This window comes from Mustela putorius, unplaced genomic scaffold (genome assembly GCF_011764305.1).
Source record: "Mustela putorius furo isolate JIRA1106 unplaced genomic scaffold, ASM1176430v1.1 tig00000198_pilon_pilon_pilon, whole genome shotgun sequence".
Lineage (NCBI taxonomy): Eukaryota > Metazoa > Chordata > Mammalia > Carnivora > Mustelidae > Mustela > Mustela putorius.
Window position 1 is genome coordinate 8,923,279 of NW_025421311.1, and position 19,257 is coordinate 8,942,535.

The 19,257-nt window shown below is 43.3% G+C and overlaps 1 protein-coding gene across 1 annotated transcript; it reads left to right on the plus strand.

Moving 5' to 3' along the window:
• The first annotated feature begins 1,456 nt into the window (after positions 1–1,456).
• On the plus strand, positions 1,457–8,878 carry PTS (6-pyruvoyltetrahydropterin synthase). Its single transcript, XM_045077560.1, has 6 exons — positions 1,457–1,611; positions 3,349–3,428; positions 4,771–4,793; positions 5,174–5,230; positions 8,190–8,260; positions 8,443–8,878. Exons 1-6 carry the CDS (start codon positions 1,523–1,525, stop codon positions 8,564–8,566), a joined length of 444 nt encoding a protein of 147 aa, XP_044933495.1. The 5' UTR covers positions 1,457–1,522; the 3' UTR covers positions 8,567–8,878.
• The last annotated feature ends 10,379 nt before the right edge of the window (positions 8,879–19,257 follow it).

Below are 19,257 nucleotides of genomic sequence, written 5' to 3' on the forward strand. Positions count from 1 at the left end.
TATTTTGTAGTATGCCTATGCCTGGTAATCCAGTGCAGAGAGTTCTGGTAAAATTGAGTGAGCATATGACTAAGTTTCAAAGCCTGGGCAGGGCCTCTTCCTGTCCCTAAGCCCAGCTCATAACTCATCAGTGTCCAGAGACTTAAGGAAAGGGAGTATGTGGTGCATAAGGAAAGGAAAAAGGGACTAGGGCTTCTTGTGACTTTCTCTTAACTAATGACATCTGCAAAAACCCTATTCTAAATAGAGCCACGTTTTGAGGTACTGGGGGGCTCAACACATTAATTTGGGGGGACATGGCTGAATCCATAAAGGATCATTGAGGGTAAATGAGGTAAGTATCCTTAATAAAAACATTTAGAGAGCTCTGCAAATGTAATGCCATATTTTACTGAAGTAACTACAGTAATTTCTCAGAAATTCCTTTGGTTTGTATTTTGATTCTTAAGACTTCATTTGGAATGAGTCAAGTATTTTATCCCTGATGTGGTCAGTGCCCCGGAAATACTGTTTTATTGTAAGTTATCTTGGATGAATAATTCACTTATCTAGGCCCATGCTTTCCTGTCTATGAGAGGACTGAACTAGATAGTGTCTATCTCAGGTATCTCCCAAGTTTATCTTCTTTGACGTTCTTCACAGCCCAACGGGGGAGAGAATAGAAATATTTGAAAATGTGTTAAGAACGTTTGCTCCATGACCATAATTTCATGCAGAACAGAGTATGTAGCTGGAGACAGGAGACATTTGAGAGAAATCACCATTTGGGGACTGTATGCCTGCCACTCCCATGATTTAATCTGTCCTTCCCAGTATCTGGAACACTGCCAGCCTCATGGTTAGCTATTAATTATTTAGTGAGCTAATAAATGGAGAAAAGAGGTGCACAATACTGGAACTACAAGTAGTTTGGATATTCCTTTTAAGTAGGTGTAAAGAAACAGAATTGGTTCACTCCAGAGGTGACAACGTAGGACAGAGAATCACTAATGCGTGTGTGTTCACGACTGCATGTGTTCATAAATGGCTTCATGTACGCGGATGATAAAGCTTGATAATTTTCCTCAGTAGGAAGAATCTTTACAAGTCTGAAAGTAGTAGTGTTTCCGGAAGCCACCTGCTCCCACACGTGCTCTCAAATCCCCGCTCCCTTTAGGTTGGGCTCAGCCAGTGGAGGTTATTGTAACTAGGGCTTTCTGGGAGGGAGTGGCAGGAGCGACTCCAAGAGCTCCCTCCAGTACCCAAAGTGTGACCAGGCCTATGTGCCCAGCAGTCAGTATAATGAAAGACACTAAGGCTCCACCCACCTTTTCCGACGGGCCGCTGGGAGGTTTGCCTACTTACCCCAACTCCTCCTATCCAAGAGGTTCACAGTACGGGGCGCCTTACTGCCTCCAGACCAGCAGAGGGGGCCAGTCGCAGCGCGGAGCCGAGAGTGCGTCCCAGGACGCCGGCCGCACTGCGCAGCCGCGGGACGCGCTGCCGCCCAGCCCCGCCGCCCGCCGAAGAAGGAGGCGAGGCGATGAGCATGGCGGGTGCCGGCGAGGGCGGGCACCCACGGGCGCGAGTGTCCCGCCTCGTCTCCTTCAGCGCGACCCACCGACTCCACAGGTGGGGGTGCACCCACAATGCCCACGGTGGGGAGCGGGGCCCGGGTGCGGGAGCGCAGGTGTGAGAACCGACGCGCGCCCCCGGCCGCCCTGGCGCCACGGTGACGGTGACAGCTGGAGTCGACCAGAGGAGGCCGTGGAGGCGCGGTGGCAAACAGAGCCGACCGCCGAGGGCACGGCCCTGCGTGCGGAACCCGAAGGCTCCCCCGCTGGCTTGCTGCCCTGGAGCAGCTCCGGGGTCGCTCACGTTCCTTAGAGATCGCGAAGGGTTGCAGTAGCTCCCAGAGCAGTTCGCCTAGCCCGGGTGACACAGTGTCAGGGAACATTCGGCAAGTGTGAGCTGCCGCGAGGTGCCAGGAGTGCTAGTCATCGTCACCAGTATCTCTGCAGCAACCCAGGTGTATACCGTTCTTACCACAGGGGTCATGAACCCAGGCGTTCGCTTTCCTAAGGCAGCCCTGAGAGCAAGGAGCACTGCCGGGGTTTGGATACGGAGCATGGACTGCTTGAAGGCACTGCGGAGTCGATGTGGGGAGTTGTGCCTCTCAAGAGCAAGCTCCGCTCTCAGCATACGTCTCCCTGTCTGTAGAAACGAAGACAGTAATTTCTAACAAGGGCCATCCATTCATTCACTGGGCAGGTGTTTGTGGCGAGCGTGTCAGGTCTTGTGCTAGGTGGCAGGGATGCAGCAGCGATCAACGCGCACCTGACCCCGCCTTCTGTGCGGAGTGCACCATCTGGCCAGTTTTGTTGAGGGCACAGTGAGATAATTTTGTGCTATGGCTTTGTGAACCGTAGCATTCTAAGTGTAAGTGATGGGCAGGAGGAGGGGAGGGGGGAGAAGAGAGACTCAGAAAGGAAGGGGTGGGGTAATAGTACATTCACACATAGAAGGACTCATTGAAGATGCAGGGTTGGTTGGACAGTTATAGACATAAAAATTAAAAATTTTTTTCTGCCCAGAACTACAGTTGAGTATTGTAATTTTAAATTTTTACCTAATTTGGATACTGCTCTATGGATTGGTGAAGTCAGTGGGCAGTAGTTCAGGCATAATCATGCAAGATTGTTAAAGAGGAGATGTAGTAGATCATGTAATTATTTTTAAGAAGAAATGAGATTTTTAAAAAGTTATTTTATTTTTTCAGTGTCCCAAGATTCATTGTTTATGCAGTACCCCCAGTGCTCCATGCAATCCGTGACCTCCTTAGTACCCACCACCAGCTCACCCAATCCCCCACGCCCCTCCCCTCCAACACCCTCAGTTTGTTTCTCAGAGTCCACAGTCTCATGGTTCGTCTAGGTCTCTGATTTCCCCCAACTCACTTCTCTCTTTCACCCTAAGCCACTTGAAGACAAGCATCTTTTATCATTGTGTGTCCTTGCTTCGTTCAGTCCATGTCTACTACGTAATGGATACCCAGTAAATGTATGTTGAGTTGAAAAATCGAAGGCCTTGAGCAGATCAGTTGGAATCTTGCTGTGGAACAAGGGTGTGGACTTCGTTTACACTCATTTGTACATTATGGTAGCCTAATGAGGGGACATACACTGGTTCCTGACAGAAAGTGGAATAAGGAAATCAGGTTGATTTATGACTCTCCATTTGGTGAGCTAAAGTAATAAATTGTGAAGCTTTTCAAAGGCTAGAGCAAATAATAAATGTAGGGAACAGGGAAAGTGTCTGAACTTGTGTCATGTTATTTTTTTTTTTTTTTTTTTTTTTTTTTTTGGTCAGCAAATCTCTGAGTAATGAAGAAAATTTGAAGCTGTTTGGGAAATGCAACAATCCAAATGGCCATGGGCACAATTATAAAGGTGAGAGAAACTGATGAAATTTTAGCCCTTTCAATAAGGATGAAAGTGTGATCAGCAAATAGAGTCTTAATGAGTAAGAAACTTTATGGACAAAGCATCTTTGAGCCTTAAATGAGAAGTTACATGGAAGCTCAATGAAAAAAATCTGTTGCCTTGGTTGGATGTGTCTTAAGTTTCACCTTGCAAGTATCTGCTCTGTTAGAGATAATAAATGGTTTAAACAATCCACCCCCCCCACCCTTGGTGTTTGTGCGCATAATGAGATTCTTTTGGCACCTACTTCCTTCTCATTAGGTATTGCTCAGATTAATGTTAAAATTAGATTGTATTAAAAACATTAGATTGTATTCTTTGAGTAAATAATGATTGACAAAAGGGAGATGTTGGCTAGGAGTACGCTGTATGGCAGAAAAATATGTTGAGTCTAAAACTGCCTGCAGTGTTCCAAGAAAATAATTTATGTGAGTATACAAGACTTAATTCTTTGAGATAAGGCTGGTATCTCAAAAAACAGTTCTGTAAGCAATGGAGTATCAACAGCATATAGTTTGGTAGAGTAAAAAGATTCAAAAGATGTCAGAAGATCAGAATTTCTAGTTTAGTTACCGCTATACAACTCTGATATAAGTATCATAATTGATCTATGATATTTATCATTTTTAGTTTGCTCACTTATCACGTAATACCTAATGGTGTTTATATGGAGCTGAAAAATAACACTAATTTGTAAAACTAGTTTGTAATCACTAATCACTTAGTGATTATCACTGATCACTGATAACTTAGTGATCACTACTAATCACTAGTTTGTAAAACACTCTGATCATCACTTTTCACATGGTTCATACAAGCACTTTGTTAACTTACAGAACATTACCATAAACTATATATGTTTGTGTGAGTGAAGGGATAAGAATTTTAGGCCCTGTAATGATTTTGCTTGCTGAGAAAGATCCTGCCCAGTGTTGGTCCAGCTTGATGTGTAGCTGGATGTCTTTCTGTACATTTTTTACTTTTGCAGACAGTGATCGAGCAGCATCTCAATTCTACCTAGTGGACATTCCTACCTAGTGCATTGACATCGTAAGCTGAATGTACACCCTTTCTGGCCTTGGCTGGGCTGTTCTGCTTAGCCAAAGCTCTTGCTGAGCTTCTCTGTCTTAGCTGATCTTGCTTTGGTTGATAAAAAGATCTTAACTAACAAAACAGCAGTTTGAGGGAAAATATAAATAGGGCTTTGCAGGGCAGAGATCTAACACTTAAGTTATATTGTTAAGGTGCGCTTGGGTGTTAAGTGTTGAAAGTCATGTGGTTTTTTGGTGTTCTGTTTTCTTTCCCATAGTTGTGGTGACAGTGCATGGAGAGGTACGTGCTGAAAAGATCTGTGTGATTTGTGCAGATTGTGGGCCCTCTCAGCCAACGCGATGGATTCTGTGTTGAAAAATTCTGTTCAAATCAATATTGCTTCATTGTTGTCCTTTGTGTATGGTGAGCTGCTACTGTTCTAGGCCTTTCCTCTCCCAAAGGGTTATCTTTAATCTGCTCTATGTGGACAGGTAGAAGAGCAGGACCATGAAAGGGGTTCCTGGAGCACCTGGTGTTTCCTTACTGAGATCAATGAATGTCCTGGGGATGAAGGCAGATGTGGGCACAATTTTTGCACATTGTACAGCCTTTAATAATTTAACAGAGGTTTAAATATGAAGAGCATATGATGCTAACATTCACCTTTGTTTACTCTTTAGATTGATCCTGTTACAGGAATGGTTATGAATTTGACCGACCTCAAAGAGTATATGGAGGTAATGTCATATTGGTTGCTTATTAGGTACTGTCCTCTAGGTGTATTTGATACCCCCCCCATTACCTCCCCAACCAAGTATCTCCAGAGGTTCCATGACCTTGTGAATGGATTTGGGTGTGGGAGTAGGGAAGTCGTTGGAAGAATTACTCTCATGTTTTTCTAAAGTTGCTTGGGTGATTTAAAGGAAATAAGTCACAGTTATATTGCAGTGATGGGAATAGCAGTGACAGGCTCATCTTGTATGTCTTGCTGGTGTATCCTCATTCCCTCCGTTTAACAAATTCTGCCTTTCCTTCAAGATACAGCTTTTTCCTTGAAGCTTTTCTTTCCTTCTCTGGATTTTCCTTACGCCGTTGATCATAGATTTAACACTACCCTGTGTTACTCACTCTAGTTTTATCATAAACTCACTGAGGCAGTTTACCATAGGGATAACACAGAAGAAGGAGTTCAATTAGTGACTTGTTGACCATATAATTTTAGAAATCCTGTATTGTCAGAGACTTTAGAGATTATCCAGACCAACTTTTCATTCCATAGATTAAGATTGAGAGAGCCAAACAGTTCACTGATATGCCTTAGGTTGTGGGGTTAGTCTTTTACAAAGTTGGGAATGGACTTCCTCCTATCCAGCTTTATTCTTATTGTTCCATCATTTTACCTCTTTGTTTGGTTTTTCTCTTAAACTCTGCTCCTTACTCTTTTTTTTTTTTTTTTTTTTTAAGATTTAACTTTATTTAACAGAGATAGAGAGCACAAGCAGGGGGTGAGGCAGGCAGAGAGAGAGGAAGAAGCAGGCTCCCTGCTGAGTAGGGAGTCTGGCACGGGGCTCGATCCCAGAACCCTAGGATCATGACCTTAGCCAAAGGCAGATGCTTAACTGACTGAGCCACCCAGGTGCCCACTTTGCTCCTTACTCTTGTTCTAAAATCTGACATTTGTCTCATAAAAATGCTGTTAATGATCATTACTGCTTCTAGGGTACTTATCATCCATATATTCAGCAACTTTGCCCGCTCTGCCTGTCTTTGAGCTAAGTACCAGTATAGAGGTGACTGTGACATAGCCCTTATCCACAGAGTGCTCATGTTACCTTTTTAGGAGGCAAACAATAGTAAGTGCTCAGTAAGTTTCAGTTGAATAAGTAAATCAGGGGTGCCTGGGTCACTCAGTCAGTTGGGCAACCAACTTTTGATTTCAGCTCCGTTCATGGTCTTGGGGTCCTAGGATCAGCCCCGAATCAGACTCTGCGCCTAGTACGGAGTCTGCTTCAGAAATCTCTTTCTCCCTCTGCCTCTCCTCCCACTCGTGTGCGTGCATGCTCTCTGTCTCTCATAAATAAATAAATCTTCAGGGACACCTGGGTGGCTCAGTTGGTTAAGCAGCTGCCTTCGGCTCAGGTCATGATCCCAGCGTCCGGGGTTCGAGTCCCACATTGGGCTCCTTGCTCGGCGGGGAGCCTGCCTCTCCCTCTGCCTCTGCCTGCCACTCTGCCTGTGCTCACTCTCTCTCTCTCTCTCTCTCTCGCTGACAAATAAATAAATAAAATCTTAAAAAAAAATAATAATAAATAAATAAATCTTCAGAAAAAAAAAAGAATAATCAGTGAATGAACAGATAGCAGTATGTTTCAGGTACTTTAGGAAAGCTATAAAGACAGAGTTTTTGCATTTACTGGGGACATAAAATATATATGCACAGAGTGTTGTACAATACAAGACAATAGTGTAGGAGATGTGAAGCATCCCATGCAGACATATGACCGTGTGCTGGAGGAGAGGTTCTTTGTAGAGAAGTCTTCCCCACTTTTTGTATCTGAGGGATACCGTGTAATCCCAACAGTAAGAGTGGCTCATAAAGTCAGAAGGGGCCTTTGGAAGAAGCTTCAAAAGAAAAGTTGGGACCTGAATTGGGATCAAAGAGAAAATAGGTATTTTCTTGATATCCATGTTGGAACTGCCTTTCATTTGATCTGTTTTAAAGGCTATTCGGTTTAAGGCTTAACTGTTTTTTTTTAGGGATGCCTGGGTGGCTCAGTGGGTTAAGCCTCTGCCTTCAGCTCAGGTCATGATCCCAGGGTCCTGGGATTTAGCCCCACATCGGGCTCTCTGCTCAGCAGGGAGCCTGCCTCCACCTCTCTCTCTGCCTGCCTCTCTGCCTACTTGTGATCTGTGTCTGTCAAATAAATAAATAAAATCTTTAAAAAAAAAAAAAAGCTTAACTGTTTTCATATGGTTCTGGTTTTACTCAAAAAATGATTACTATTATTATTAATGTGCCCTTCTGAGAAACGTACCATTGGGAAATTAGAATGTTTCACAAATGCTTAGATTTTGTACAATAGCTGAAAGTAAAAAGTGAGAAAAATAAGGCAATTACTGTTCTTGCCACTGACAAAGGAAAACGTTATGTTAATATATACACATATTAGGAAGCAATGGTCTTCACATACTTTTATATTTTTTTCTCCTAAGAGTTCAAGATCTTTCTTAAATTACTCCTCATAGCAGAAATTTAGAACTACTTATGGAGTTTAACTCTTAGACTGCTTTGTAAAATGGTACTCACAGGATCCTTGTCCTAATGACGTTGTAGCATTGGGCTGAAGAGAAGACTGTATGGAGAATTATTTTTAGTAATTAGTATTTTGGTAAGTTTTTGGACAGAATTCAAGAAGCGCTAAACTCAATTCTGAACCACAATGGCTGGTTACAAGAAAGCTCCAATGAATTCTCCTGATTTCTTACGTCTCTGCATTTAGTTATGAGGAGAACCAGTCATCATGGAGATCCGGGCCTTGCTTTACTTTTCAACTTTAAGTGTTGCTTAGTGAGAGTACTTAGAAGTACCGAGTTCGTGGCTCACTGATGAGGTAAGGTTTAGGGGCAAAGATAGAACACTACAGAATTTGAGCCCTAAATGGAACGAGTGGTGTTTTTTCTTCGTCTTATATGTAGGAGGCAATTATGAAGCCCCTCGATCATAAGAATCTGGATCTGGATGTGCCATACTTTGCAGATGTTGTAAGGTGAGTGTGACCAGCTTTCCTTAGTAGATAGTAAGAAAGTATAGTTGCTGTCAATTGCTGTGTGATTTCTGAAGTTTTGTTTAACATTATGTTTTAATTCTAGAATTTCTGTTCTCTATAAATATAAAAAATGAAATTTTATTTATTTGCCTTTGATCTTCTTTCCTTTTTTTTTTCTACAGCACGACAGAAAATGTGGCTAAATATATCTGGGAAAACCTCCAGAAATTTCTTCCTCTGGGAGTTCTTTATAAAGTAAAAGTGTATGAAACTGACAATAATATCGTTGTCTATAAAGGAGAATAGCTTTTAGGGGTTAATACTGTAGAAAGACTAATTTCTTCCCATATTTGAAAAAGGTCTTTATATACCTTTGGACTATTACGAGCTCATCACATACTTGTTATACCTCCACATTGTGTTTGGAGTGCCTGACTGACTGAAATCATTGTGCGTAAGACCTGTTGTGAATTCAAATCTATCTTAAAACCAAACTTGTAAAACATCCTGAGTGTCATTTAGAGAGTCTTTTATTCATAGATTAAATATCACTTCATTTTCAGTAAATTGTTTTGCGAAGTTTAAAAGCAAAATAAATCAATTTTTGTTTTTCCATTATCTCATTTTTAGTATTCATTTTTTTCTTGGTATAATATGAATGGCAAAAATGTTTGCAAGACTTATAGGAGGTGAAACTTAAAAGAAAAAAAATACAGGTGACCACAGAGTCCAGAAAGCAAGAACATGTACTTCTTCCTTGATTGCTTCGCGGGTATGTAGGGACACAAATTTATTCAGTGAAAATCAGACAACAGATCACCTTGGTGATGCGTTGTTGGTGGATGTAGCAGGATTGGTGAAAATACCGCTTTAGTACACATTGTTCAGTGCATTTTGGCACGTCTTGTTGAACCAGGAATTGCTAGTGAGAAATAGCACGTTCTATGAGCATTCATTGGAGTATCATTGAACTATTTATTATATATATTTGTCCGTGTTTCCAGACCTTATGGCCACCTGAACAGTTTTAATTCAGAAAACTGAAGAATAATCACATATATGAAGTCCTATTAAATTAACCTAAAAAGGAATATATTATACTGTAATGTGTCTCTTATATACAGTTTTTTCCTAATTTATCCCATTTTGTTCTGATCATTAAACTTACACCTCCTTAAGTTGAACTATATTCTTGGCATCTGGTATCTTCATGACTAAATCTGCAAGAAGGTATTTGCTTGCTTTGAACAAAGAACTGTTCTCTCTTGTGTTCTCATTTGTATCCTAAACTGCTTAAATGTAGGGTTTTATTTTTCATTTTTCTCTCCACGTAGCAGCTAGTACACAATGGATTCTCAGAATGTTGATGCCGAAAATAGTAAAAAGATTGTGCAATGATTACAATACTAGAAAAATTTTTGAAGGAGTACACTTTTATTCTGGAGAGTTAGTAACTACAGGGATTTTATGATAAATTTCATTAATCAGTGCCCACTTATTAAATTTGAATGTGTTTTAGTTATCAGAAACAATTTTTGTTATGTATGCAGGTGTATTCTGTATTGATTACTTGAAAGACAGGATTTTTAAAAAAATTTCTTTTCAGTATAATTCATTGTTTATGCACCACACCCAGTGCTCCATGCAATATGTGCCATCCATAATACCCACCACCAGGCTCACTCAACCTCCCACACCCATCCCTTCAAAACCTTCAGATTATTTTTCAGAGTCCATAGTCTCTCATGGTTCATCTCCTTCTCCAACTTCCCTCAACTCCCTTCTCTCCCATCTCCCCATGTCCTCCATATTATTTCTTATGCTCCACAAATAAGTAAAACCATATGATAATTGACTCTCTCTGCTTGACTTACTTCACTCAGCATAATTATCTCTTCCAGTCCCATCCATGTTGATACAAAACTTGGGTATTCATCCTTTCTGATGGAGGCATAATACTCCATAGTGTATATGGACCACATCTTCCTTATCCATTCATCCGTTGAAGGGCATCTTGGTTCTTTCCACAGTTTGGTGACTGTGGTCATTGCTGCTATGAACATTGGGGTACAGATGGCCCTTCTTTTCACTACATCTGTATCTTTGGGGTAAAAGAAATACCCAGTAGTGCAATTGCAGGGTCATAGGGAAGCTTTATTTTTAATTTCTTAAGGAATCTCCACACTATTCTCCAAATTGGCTGCACCAACTCGCATTCCCACCAACAGTGTAAGAGGGTTCCCCTTTCTCCACATCCTCTCCAACACACATTGTTTTCTGTCTTGCTAATTTTTGCCCTCCTAACTGGTGTCAATGTGGTTTTAATTTGAATCTTCCTGATGGCTAGTGATGATAAACATTTTTTCATGTGTCTGTTAGCCATTTGTATGTCTTCACTGGAGAAGTGAAAGACAGGATTTTTTAAAAAAAGATATTTATTTATTTATTTATTTGAAAGAGAGAGACAGTGAGAGAGAACATGAGCGAGGAGAAGGTCAGAGAGAGAAGCAGACTCCCCGTGGAATTGGGAGCCTGATGCGGGACTCGATCCCGGGACTCTGGGATCATGACCTGAGCTGAAGGCAGTTGTCCAACCAACTGAGCCACCCAAGCGTCCCAGACAGGATTTTTAAAAATAATTTCTTTTAAATTAAAAAAAAACAACAACAACCATATAATGTATTATTAGCCCCAGGGGTACAGGGACTCAAATAATGGTGAGAGTTTCAAAGCTTGAATTCTGGTCCTCATCCTGTTCTTATTAAGGTGTCCCTCTCCTTTCAGAGCCTGGGTTTCTTTACCCATAAAATGAATGCTTTCTGAAGTTGCTTCTGCCTATTTTCAGATTTTATATCTCTGATTTTATTTTATTATTTTAAAAAAGATGTTTATTTATTTGACAGAACACATGCATGAGCAGGGGGAGTGGCAGGCAGAGGGAGAAGCAGGCTCAATCCCAGGACCTGGGATTGTGACCAGGGCCGAAGGCAGACACTTAACCAACTGAGCCACACAGGGCCCCCATGTCTGATTTTAAGTACCAAAGTAGTACATATTAAATTAGGCAAGGGAGAAGATTATCATAGGGTGGTAGGGTTTGGAAAAGCTCAGTAGAGGAGGTTGGTCCTAAATGGTCCTTGAAGTGACCTGATAGGGTGGGTGGCATTTGGAATTCAGGAGAAAGGAGGGAGGATGTGCTGAGCAGGTACGCTTCCTTTAGTGAGGAAGCTGGTGGGAATGGACCAAGTGTATTTGGGATAGAGCGAAGAGATTAATCTTAATAGAAGGGTGCTGAGATGTGAGTGTGGAATGGGGAGCTAGCTTGGAAATAGGATGGGCACAGCCTGGGGGCCTGGAATATGATTTTGGTTTTCATCCTTTGAGAAATAGGGAGCTGTTGAAGTTTTTATGTTTGCTTCTTAAGGAGGATCACCAGCCGGACGCAGGGAAGGAGGGAGACCGGTTGCAAAGCCACTGTGGGGATCCAGACGTGAGGTGACAGTGGCCAGGAACTGGTGGAGCAGGGCGGTGGAGCAGCGGGGGAGGAGGGCAGAGCTGACATAGTGTGGCACCTTCTGTGGCCTCCAGCGTTTTGCTCAGGACTTTTTACGTTACCTCATGTAATCCCTGCAACCACCCTGGAAGGGGGGTGGTCTGGTTATCTACTGCTTCATAACAAATTACCCCAAAATAGTGGCTCAGAACTGCACGTTTATCATTATTGTCACAGCTTGAATGTGTGAGAAGTCTGGATATATTTTTGCTGGGACCCTTGGTTCAGGGTCACTAATGGGTTGCAGTCCTCTCAAGGCTAGATTGGGAAGGGTCAGCTTCCAGCTCACTCATGGGGTTGTTGGTTGGAGTCCTCAGTTTGTCCCTCCCTTTCTTGCCATGGGGTCCCCTGCATAGAGCAGCTTCAGAGAGGGGAGCTTGCTTCCTCTGCATGGGCAGGTGAGAGGGCGGGGGGAGGGAGCGCCAGCAAGCGAGCACGCACGCGCCCCAGCACGGTGGAGGTCACACTCTTGTGACCTGATCACATTTCTAGATTGTGTTCCTTAGAAGCAAGTCACTAAAACCACCCACACTCGAGGGGGTGGATTGCACATATATTCTAGTGTGCAAAGTGTGACGAGGTGAACAGCAGGAAAGGAGGCTGGGGAGGTCAGTGGGGGTAGGGGAGGCCTGTCATCCCCTTTTTGATGCCTGGAATAAAACACATTTCCTTTTGCAGGAGTGAAATATTTAAGCAGCAGTGGTGGTTTCCAGTGGGCATGGTGGGTTTTGTGGGTAGACGTACACAGATCTTTAAAGCATGATTCTTGAAATCCACACCAACTCTAAGGTAAGAAGTTGAGAACAATTATACTGACTGTATCACTATGAACAGAATGACCAGAACAAGTGGTCATTATATAGCCTGAATTGATGTAGTATTACCAGTGGGTTATAAAAATGGCCAGAATACGATCAGTTGAGTATATACCGCCACTCATAGCCTAGATCTATGGTAAGTGTCCTCCTTTTTTTTTTTTTTAACTCTAAACTTTTACATTCCTCTTGGAAATAGAATTATTTTAAAGATGGGAAACAGATTGTGCTCATTTCACTTTTGTTTTGTCTGGGATATTTCTAGCCTCCCTCGCATATAGAAAAATCATTGTTAGTTTCACACGATTTAACTTTATAGCAAGATTCTGTTGCAAGACACGTTTGGAAACTGTCCCAGATAAACACCCTCTTCGCATAGCTGCAGAGAGAACTGCTATCAGCACCAAAGAAACGTCAGGGAGGGCAGTTTGTGCGCTGGAAGGATTTTCAAAGCTGCAGTTAGGCTTTCAAGTAGCTCATCAGTTGGTTTGCTTCCTTCAGAATCCAACCACCCAATCCCGTGGGATTTTGTCACCATGGAGACAAGAGTATTAATCATTAAAAAGAAGAATTAAAGCACTGGCCTTCCCTTCCTCCCTCCCTCCCACCCTCTTCCTTCCTTCCTTCCTTCTTTAGTCCCTCCTGCGCTCCCTCCCTCCTCTCTCCTCCCCTCCCCTTCCCTCCCCTTCCCTTCCCTCCCCTTCCCTTCCCTCTTCTCCCCTTCCCTTCCCTTTCCTCCCCTTCCCTCCTTTCCCCTCCCCTACCCTTCCCTCTTCTCCCCTTCCCTTCCCTCCTCTCCCCTTCCCTTTCCTTACTCTCTCTCTCTCCCTCCCTTCCTCTCTTTCTTCCTCCTCTCTTCTCCTCTCCCCCTCCCTCTCTCCCCCTATTCCTACCTTCCTCCCCGCCCTCTTTCTCCTCCCCTCTCCTCCCCTCCCTCCCTCCCTCCCTCCCTTCCTTCCTCCATACCTGCCTACCTACCTTCCTTCTTGGTTAAAGAAACAATATCCCAAGGTCATATTCTCCAAGATGCCCAAGAAACAAGTCCTCAGTACATCAGCCCAAGTTCACCTTTCAGGCAGCCAGTTTATCAGTGAAAATTCCCAATATTAGTAAAAGTATGAACTCAGTTTAAAGACCTTTTTCACTTTTCACAAGTATCTTAATAAATACGAGCACTGTGGCTGATGACAACCTGAAGAAATAGAAGGGCTAGTGTTGTCTTTCACCTTTTAAAGGTTTAATTTGCAGAAAGGACCATAGATGGGTAGCGAGGTATTGCACAGGCATCAAAGTTAACATCCCCTAAAGTGAATTTCCAAGTCCTCCTTCAGACTTCATGCTTCCACCAGCTCCCCTCAAAATGCTGCTGCCATCCATTCATTTTTCCAAACCAGAAATCTGGGACTTGTCCTGGATTCCTACCACTGCTAATCTATCAGAAAGTTTTACCAGTTCTACCTCTAAACTATGCAGTGATTTTTCTCTCTCTCTCTCCCCATTTCCAAGGCCACTGCCTCAGGCCAAACTGCCACCATTTCTTGCCTGGATTATTGACACGGCCTTCTTGCTGGTCTTCTGCTTGCAGTTTGGTTCTCTTCCATACTTGTTTAGTTCTTTCTTCTCCACTGTTACTCCTTGAAAGCTTCCTCTTGATTTTAAAATAGAAACCAAACTTTATGACCCATATGACCCGGTCACTGCCTTTTCCTAGCTGTCCAGCTAGGGAGCTGGTCACATTGGCCTTTCTCAGGTCCTAAAGCACACCACTTTCATTCCTGCCTCAAGATCTTTGTATTTTCTGTTTTTATGCCCTCTACCCCCCACCTCTCACCTCTTTGTAAAACTGATCATTCTTAAGATCCCAGCCTAAAGGTCCCCCTCTGGCAGAAGCCCTCCTTGCTCACTCGAATAGGTAGAAATCCCATTATTTTCTATTATAATACCTATACACTCCGCTTTCTCTCAAAACTTTTATCTACATTTCCTTTTGTCTTATTTATTTGCTTACTAGTTGACTGTCTTTCCCAAGCATGTAAGGGCCAGAGCCCTGTTGTCTTTTTAGTTTTCTTTCACCAGGACCTCGCCTAGGGCCCACTACCCAGCAGGTACTGAATAATTAGTTATTGATTGAATAAAAGTGCCTGCCATCTCTAAAGAACTGGTTGATCCTGGTTTGGTAAAAAATTTGAGATTTAATACCAAATTTTTCAAGTATGCTTCACGTAGATGTTATTCTTTATGAACAACGACCACAAAGTAAAATAAAATCCCCTAAGTACATCTCCAAACCTAGTTATAGGCTAATTTTATCTTCCCGGAAAATTTCCATTCCTGCTTGTGAACAAAATTTTTAAAAATTTTCAACTACTACTTTATCAAAAAATAAGTGAGAATCAAGGATCTTTTGGGAAATTGCTGTCCTCGTGGCCACACTGTCATTGGTAGCCACCCTTACACGTGTTCACTGACAAGGTACTCCCTTAATAACAGGATAAACAGTCAAGATTGATGGGTAGGTTTTTTTGTTGTTGTTTTTGTGTGTGCGTGGTTTTTTTTTTTTCAGTGTTTCAAGATTCATTGTTTATGTACCACACCCAGTGCTCCATGCAATGCGTCACCTCCTTGATACCCACCACCAGCTTGTGGAGAGGAGGTATGCCGAAGGCAGAGAGAGCCTCAGCTGGTATTGCAAAGAATGCCTTTTATCATTCCATCTGTTTGGCCCCTAAGAGCAGGATTTTTCATAGAGCATGAACTGAATAGATCTGTGGCAACACTGAGGCAATAACATGTTTTTCAGCAAAAATGCCTAGTTTTGTTGCCATAATAACTTTCAGTAACTCCCAAAATATTAGGGGGGAATGTTGAAGCTCCATTCTTGAAGGAGAAAACTATTTAGAAAAGGGGGGAAAAAGTGCAGCCTAACCAGACTGTGGGGTATGTTTTCCACTCTTATTTCAGATTGTGTAGTTAACTGAGCAACGTTGTTGGCATTGGTTGGCTTGTTGTGAATTAACAATATGCTATCCACTGTGTGTCCAGCATCTCGGTCACTGTGGCTCCTGGAGGTGGAGTCAGTCAGCTCTAGTTCACTGTAGGAAATCTGGGGTCGAAGGAGATGAAGGGTCTTATTCAAAGTCATTCATTATGTGGAAGAGCTGGGATTTGAACCTAAGTTTGTTTGGCTTTAAAAGAAAGGGAAGGAGAGTGGAAGGATGAAAGGAAGGAAAGAGAGGAAGGAAGGAAGGAAAACAGACTCAATTAAAATAACGATTCAACAATTTTCCCAAGCTCTTTGAATGTGCTGTCTACATATTTTGTTCGTTTACCCAAAGGCTTTTTGAGTTTGTTAGACTCAAGTGTCTGAGTCTAAAGTTATTTTTACATACAGGTTATATGCATATGCATAGATGAATGTGTAGTTTTTTGCGTCTGTTAAATTATTTCCCACTTCTATCAGGTATATATATTTAACTTCATTCTATCTATATGCATGGACATAACTTACATAAAGGCAGGGTAGGGGTGGTCCATATGACGCAGTTTCAGTGCTGAACCACAGTCAAAGGAATACAGTCCAGTGATCAGAAGGAAAATAATTCTTATTTTCACTTTTATGTCTTGAAGGACATTAAGAGACAGCCAGTTAGTAACTGAGGGCTGCTCTTAGGAAATTTCTTTGCCTCTCCACGCACTCCACAGAGGCTCGTCTCTTCTCAGGCCCCACAGTACCAGTCCCAGACTTGGCTTGCTCTTTCTTCTCCACCTTCCCCAGTAACTCTTTATTATGTGGACTGTCAACCTCTCACCCACAGTTTAGCTTTAGCTTCTCTGTAAGAGGAGCTGACCCAGCATGCAAGGGGACGTTTTACTTAGAGGCTTGAAAGGGTGGTGAAGGTAGGGCTGAGGGGGAGAAAGGCTATGAAATGTCAGACACTGACCATTTCTCATAAGAGTTACAAGTTAGGGGGTGTCTGGGTGGCTCAGTGGGCTAAGCCTCTGCCTTCAGCTCAAATCATGAGCCCAGGGTCCTTTGATCAAGCTCTGCACCAGGGAGAGCCTGTTCCCCCAACCCCCGCCACTTGCCTCTCTGCCTACTTGTGATCTCAGTCTATCAAATAAATAAAATCTTAAAAAAAAAAGAGTTAACAATATGCTTATGTTAGTACTTTAAGTCCTTGTTATGGGTACCATTTTATCTGCACATATTTCTGTGGGTACAATACTTGGCTTTCTTGTACATCAATATATCAGTTGTGATGCCTTTTTTAGCCATTAAATAATTATATAGTACTTACTTTGTGCCAGTTACTATTCCACGTGCTTTATATATTAACTGGTTTAATCTCCACAATGGCCTATGGGTAGCTACTGTATTTCTCCCTATTCTACAGATGAGGAAATCGAGTCACACAGATGCTAAATAACTCATACAGGGTCCCACAACTATCAAGGGGGTAAAATCAAACAAGATTGAACGCATGCAGTCTGACCTCAAAGTTTATGCCTTAAGACATTTGCTGAACTACCTCTTGGATGAAATAATAAAGTTTTTTTACTTAATTATTAGTATTTTTCAATGTTTATTTTCAAAAGTAATGTGGAGGTTGAGAGATCATAAGGTAATGTCTGCGTGTTCTGCTTGTCTTGAGTGTTTTGCTGCCCTGAACAGTCAGTGGGATAGTGACTACTGACCTGGCTCGGTAATCTTTCTGGTGCGAGGATCTTTGAGGTGATGGGATTTGGAAGCCTGCAGCTTTCTCTCCTACTCCCTCAGCACTCCCTTCCCGTAAAGGGGTGGGCAGTTGCTGTTTCTAACAGAAGGTAAGGATGCATTGAATTCACAAAACAGGAAGCCGCAAAGAAGAAAACCCAGAAGTGGAAGAATGAGGTTGGGCAAGGGAGCGTGGGAGTGGAGACAGTCCATCTTTTGTTCACCTCTTTTCTGTGCAGGAGGTGCAGCGTGGGGTTTCCCCGAAGTTCCTGAATGCCTTTGTTTTCCTCATGGTGGGTCACCCTCCCATCAGGATTAGTTTTTTCCTAGACTGAACAGGCATACTTGTTTATCTCTTTACTCTTGCTCTCCTGGGGGCTCATTGGACTCGCTGGAGACACCATGGATGGCAGATAACCCAGAAGCCTCCTGAGGAAGTGCGGCCTCTCGAGCCCAGGGAAGATAACCCTTGTCGAATACGACACTCTGTGTCTGAACCTGGCTTTTTCTTCTGAATCCTCTGCAGTGCTCCTGGCGGCCAATCAGACAGGGCACAGAGCAATGCTGACCTCCCACTTCTGACTAGACCCTGAGAACTAAGGTGTGGATGTGACAGGAAGTCCAAATGGAGGCCCACTGGCAAGAGCGCTCAGATGCCACCTGGGCCAACCCTGAATGGAACAGATGAGAAATCAAGGCAGAAGCTCACCTCCTTCCTTTGGAGCAGAACTGGAATTTAATAGGCTCCCTGCCTCCAAATTCAGTGCCCTTGCCGAGCTGCCTCTGGGCTGCGTGTCTGAATTCAGCCCTTCAGATTTCTCCAAGTCTAAAAGTTTTCCAGCTTGAGAGAGTGTTTTTGCTGAGGCTCCAACAGTTGTCCCACCTTCTACATGGAGCCTGAGATGCAGCCAGGCTGGGCCATGACGGATAAATATGAGCCTGTTCCTAGCTTTTGGGTCAGGGCTCAGTGCAGTTTTTCTCAGAGGTGGCAGCCGAGTGGGGCGTGGGGGAGCGCTGCTGGAGCACACCGCCTGCTTGTGCCCCTGAGAGAGCCCCATACCTTCTTGTCATAGGGCCCTGGGGAGCCCGCTGTCTTGGGGGATCCAGGGGGTGCAGGAGCCACACAGGGGGCTCTAAGGGTGTCCTGGTTAATGGTGCAGACTCTCTATCGAAACCCAGCCTCACGACTTACTCACTGAACGACTCTGGGCCAATGATTTCTCCCATCCAAGTACTAACCAGGCCCGACCCTGCTTAGCTTCCGAGATCAGACGAGATCGGGCGCGTTCAGGGTGGTATGGCCGTAGACGCCAATGATTTCTCTCTCTCTGCCTTAGTGTCCGTGTCTATAAAATATCTGTATCTCTAGGGTTGTGACGATTAAATGGGAAGATGCACTTAAAGCACTTAGCACAGCACCTGGCAGTTACTAGTGGTGGCTACTGAGTCATGTCACAGAACATGGCAGGATGAGGAACTCCAGGAATCGGTCTGTTCACTGCAGCAACCATTAAGCTGGCAAAGACTGTCGGAGTGAACTTTCTCAATACTCTAGGATCTAAAAAAACCAAAAAACAAAACAAAAAACCCTTCCAGCTATTAGAGGAATGCTTAATGAGGAAAGAGGCTGCTAAATTTTGATATTTAAGAAAATCTCTCAGGTCGCTGGCTGAGCTCTGAGATAACAGGAGAGAGCGGTCAGTGACCACGCTCAGTAAGGAATGCGGTCTGCACACGATAGTTGGGAAAAGTCCCTAAGCAAATGGAGGGTGGCCCTCAGCAAGCAGCAGCCTGCCCTGGAGGGGAGGCAGAGCCTGATTTCCAGAGTCACCACGTTTTAGCCTTCAACATGTCCGGGGTTCAACAAAAATCAAAGACCTACAAGTAGGAAAAGTGTGTCCTATTCACAGGGAAG

Excerpts from the sequence above, each read along its gene's own strand:
- PTS (XM_045077560.1), top strand. The coding sequence starts at position 1,523 with ATGAGCATGGCGGGTGCCGGCGAGGGCGGGCACCCACGGGCGCGAGTG. Across the intron at positions 1,612-3,348 it reads GCGACCCACCGACTCCACAG|CAAATCTCTGAGTAATGAAG; the intron begins GTGGGGGTGCAC and ends TTTTTTGGTCAG. Across the intron at positions 8,261-8,442 it reads TACTTTGCAGATGTTGTAAG|CACGACAGAAAATGTGGCTA; the intron begins GTGAGTGTGACC and ends TTTTTTCTACAG.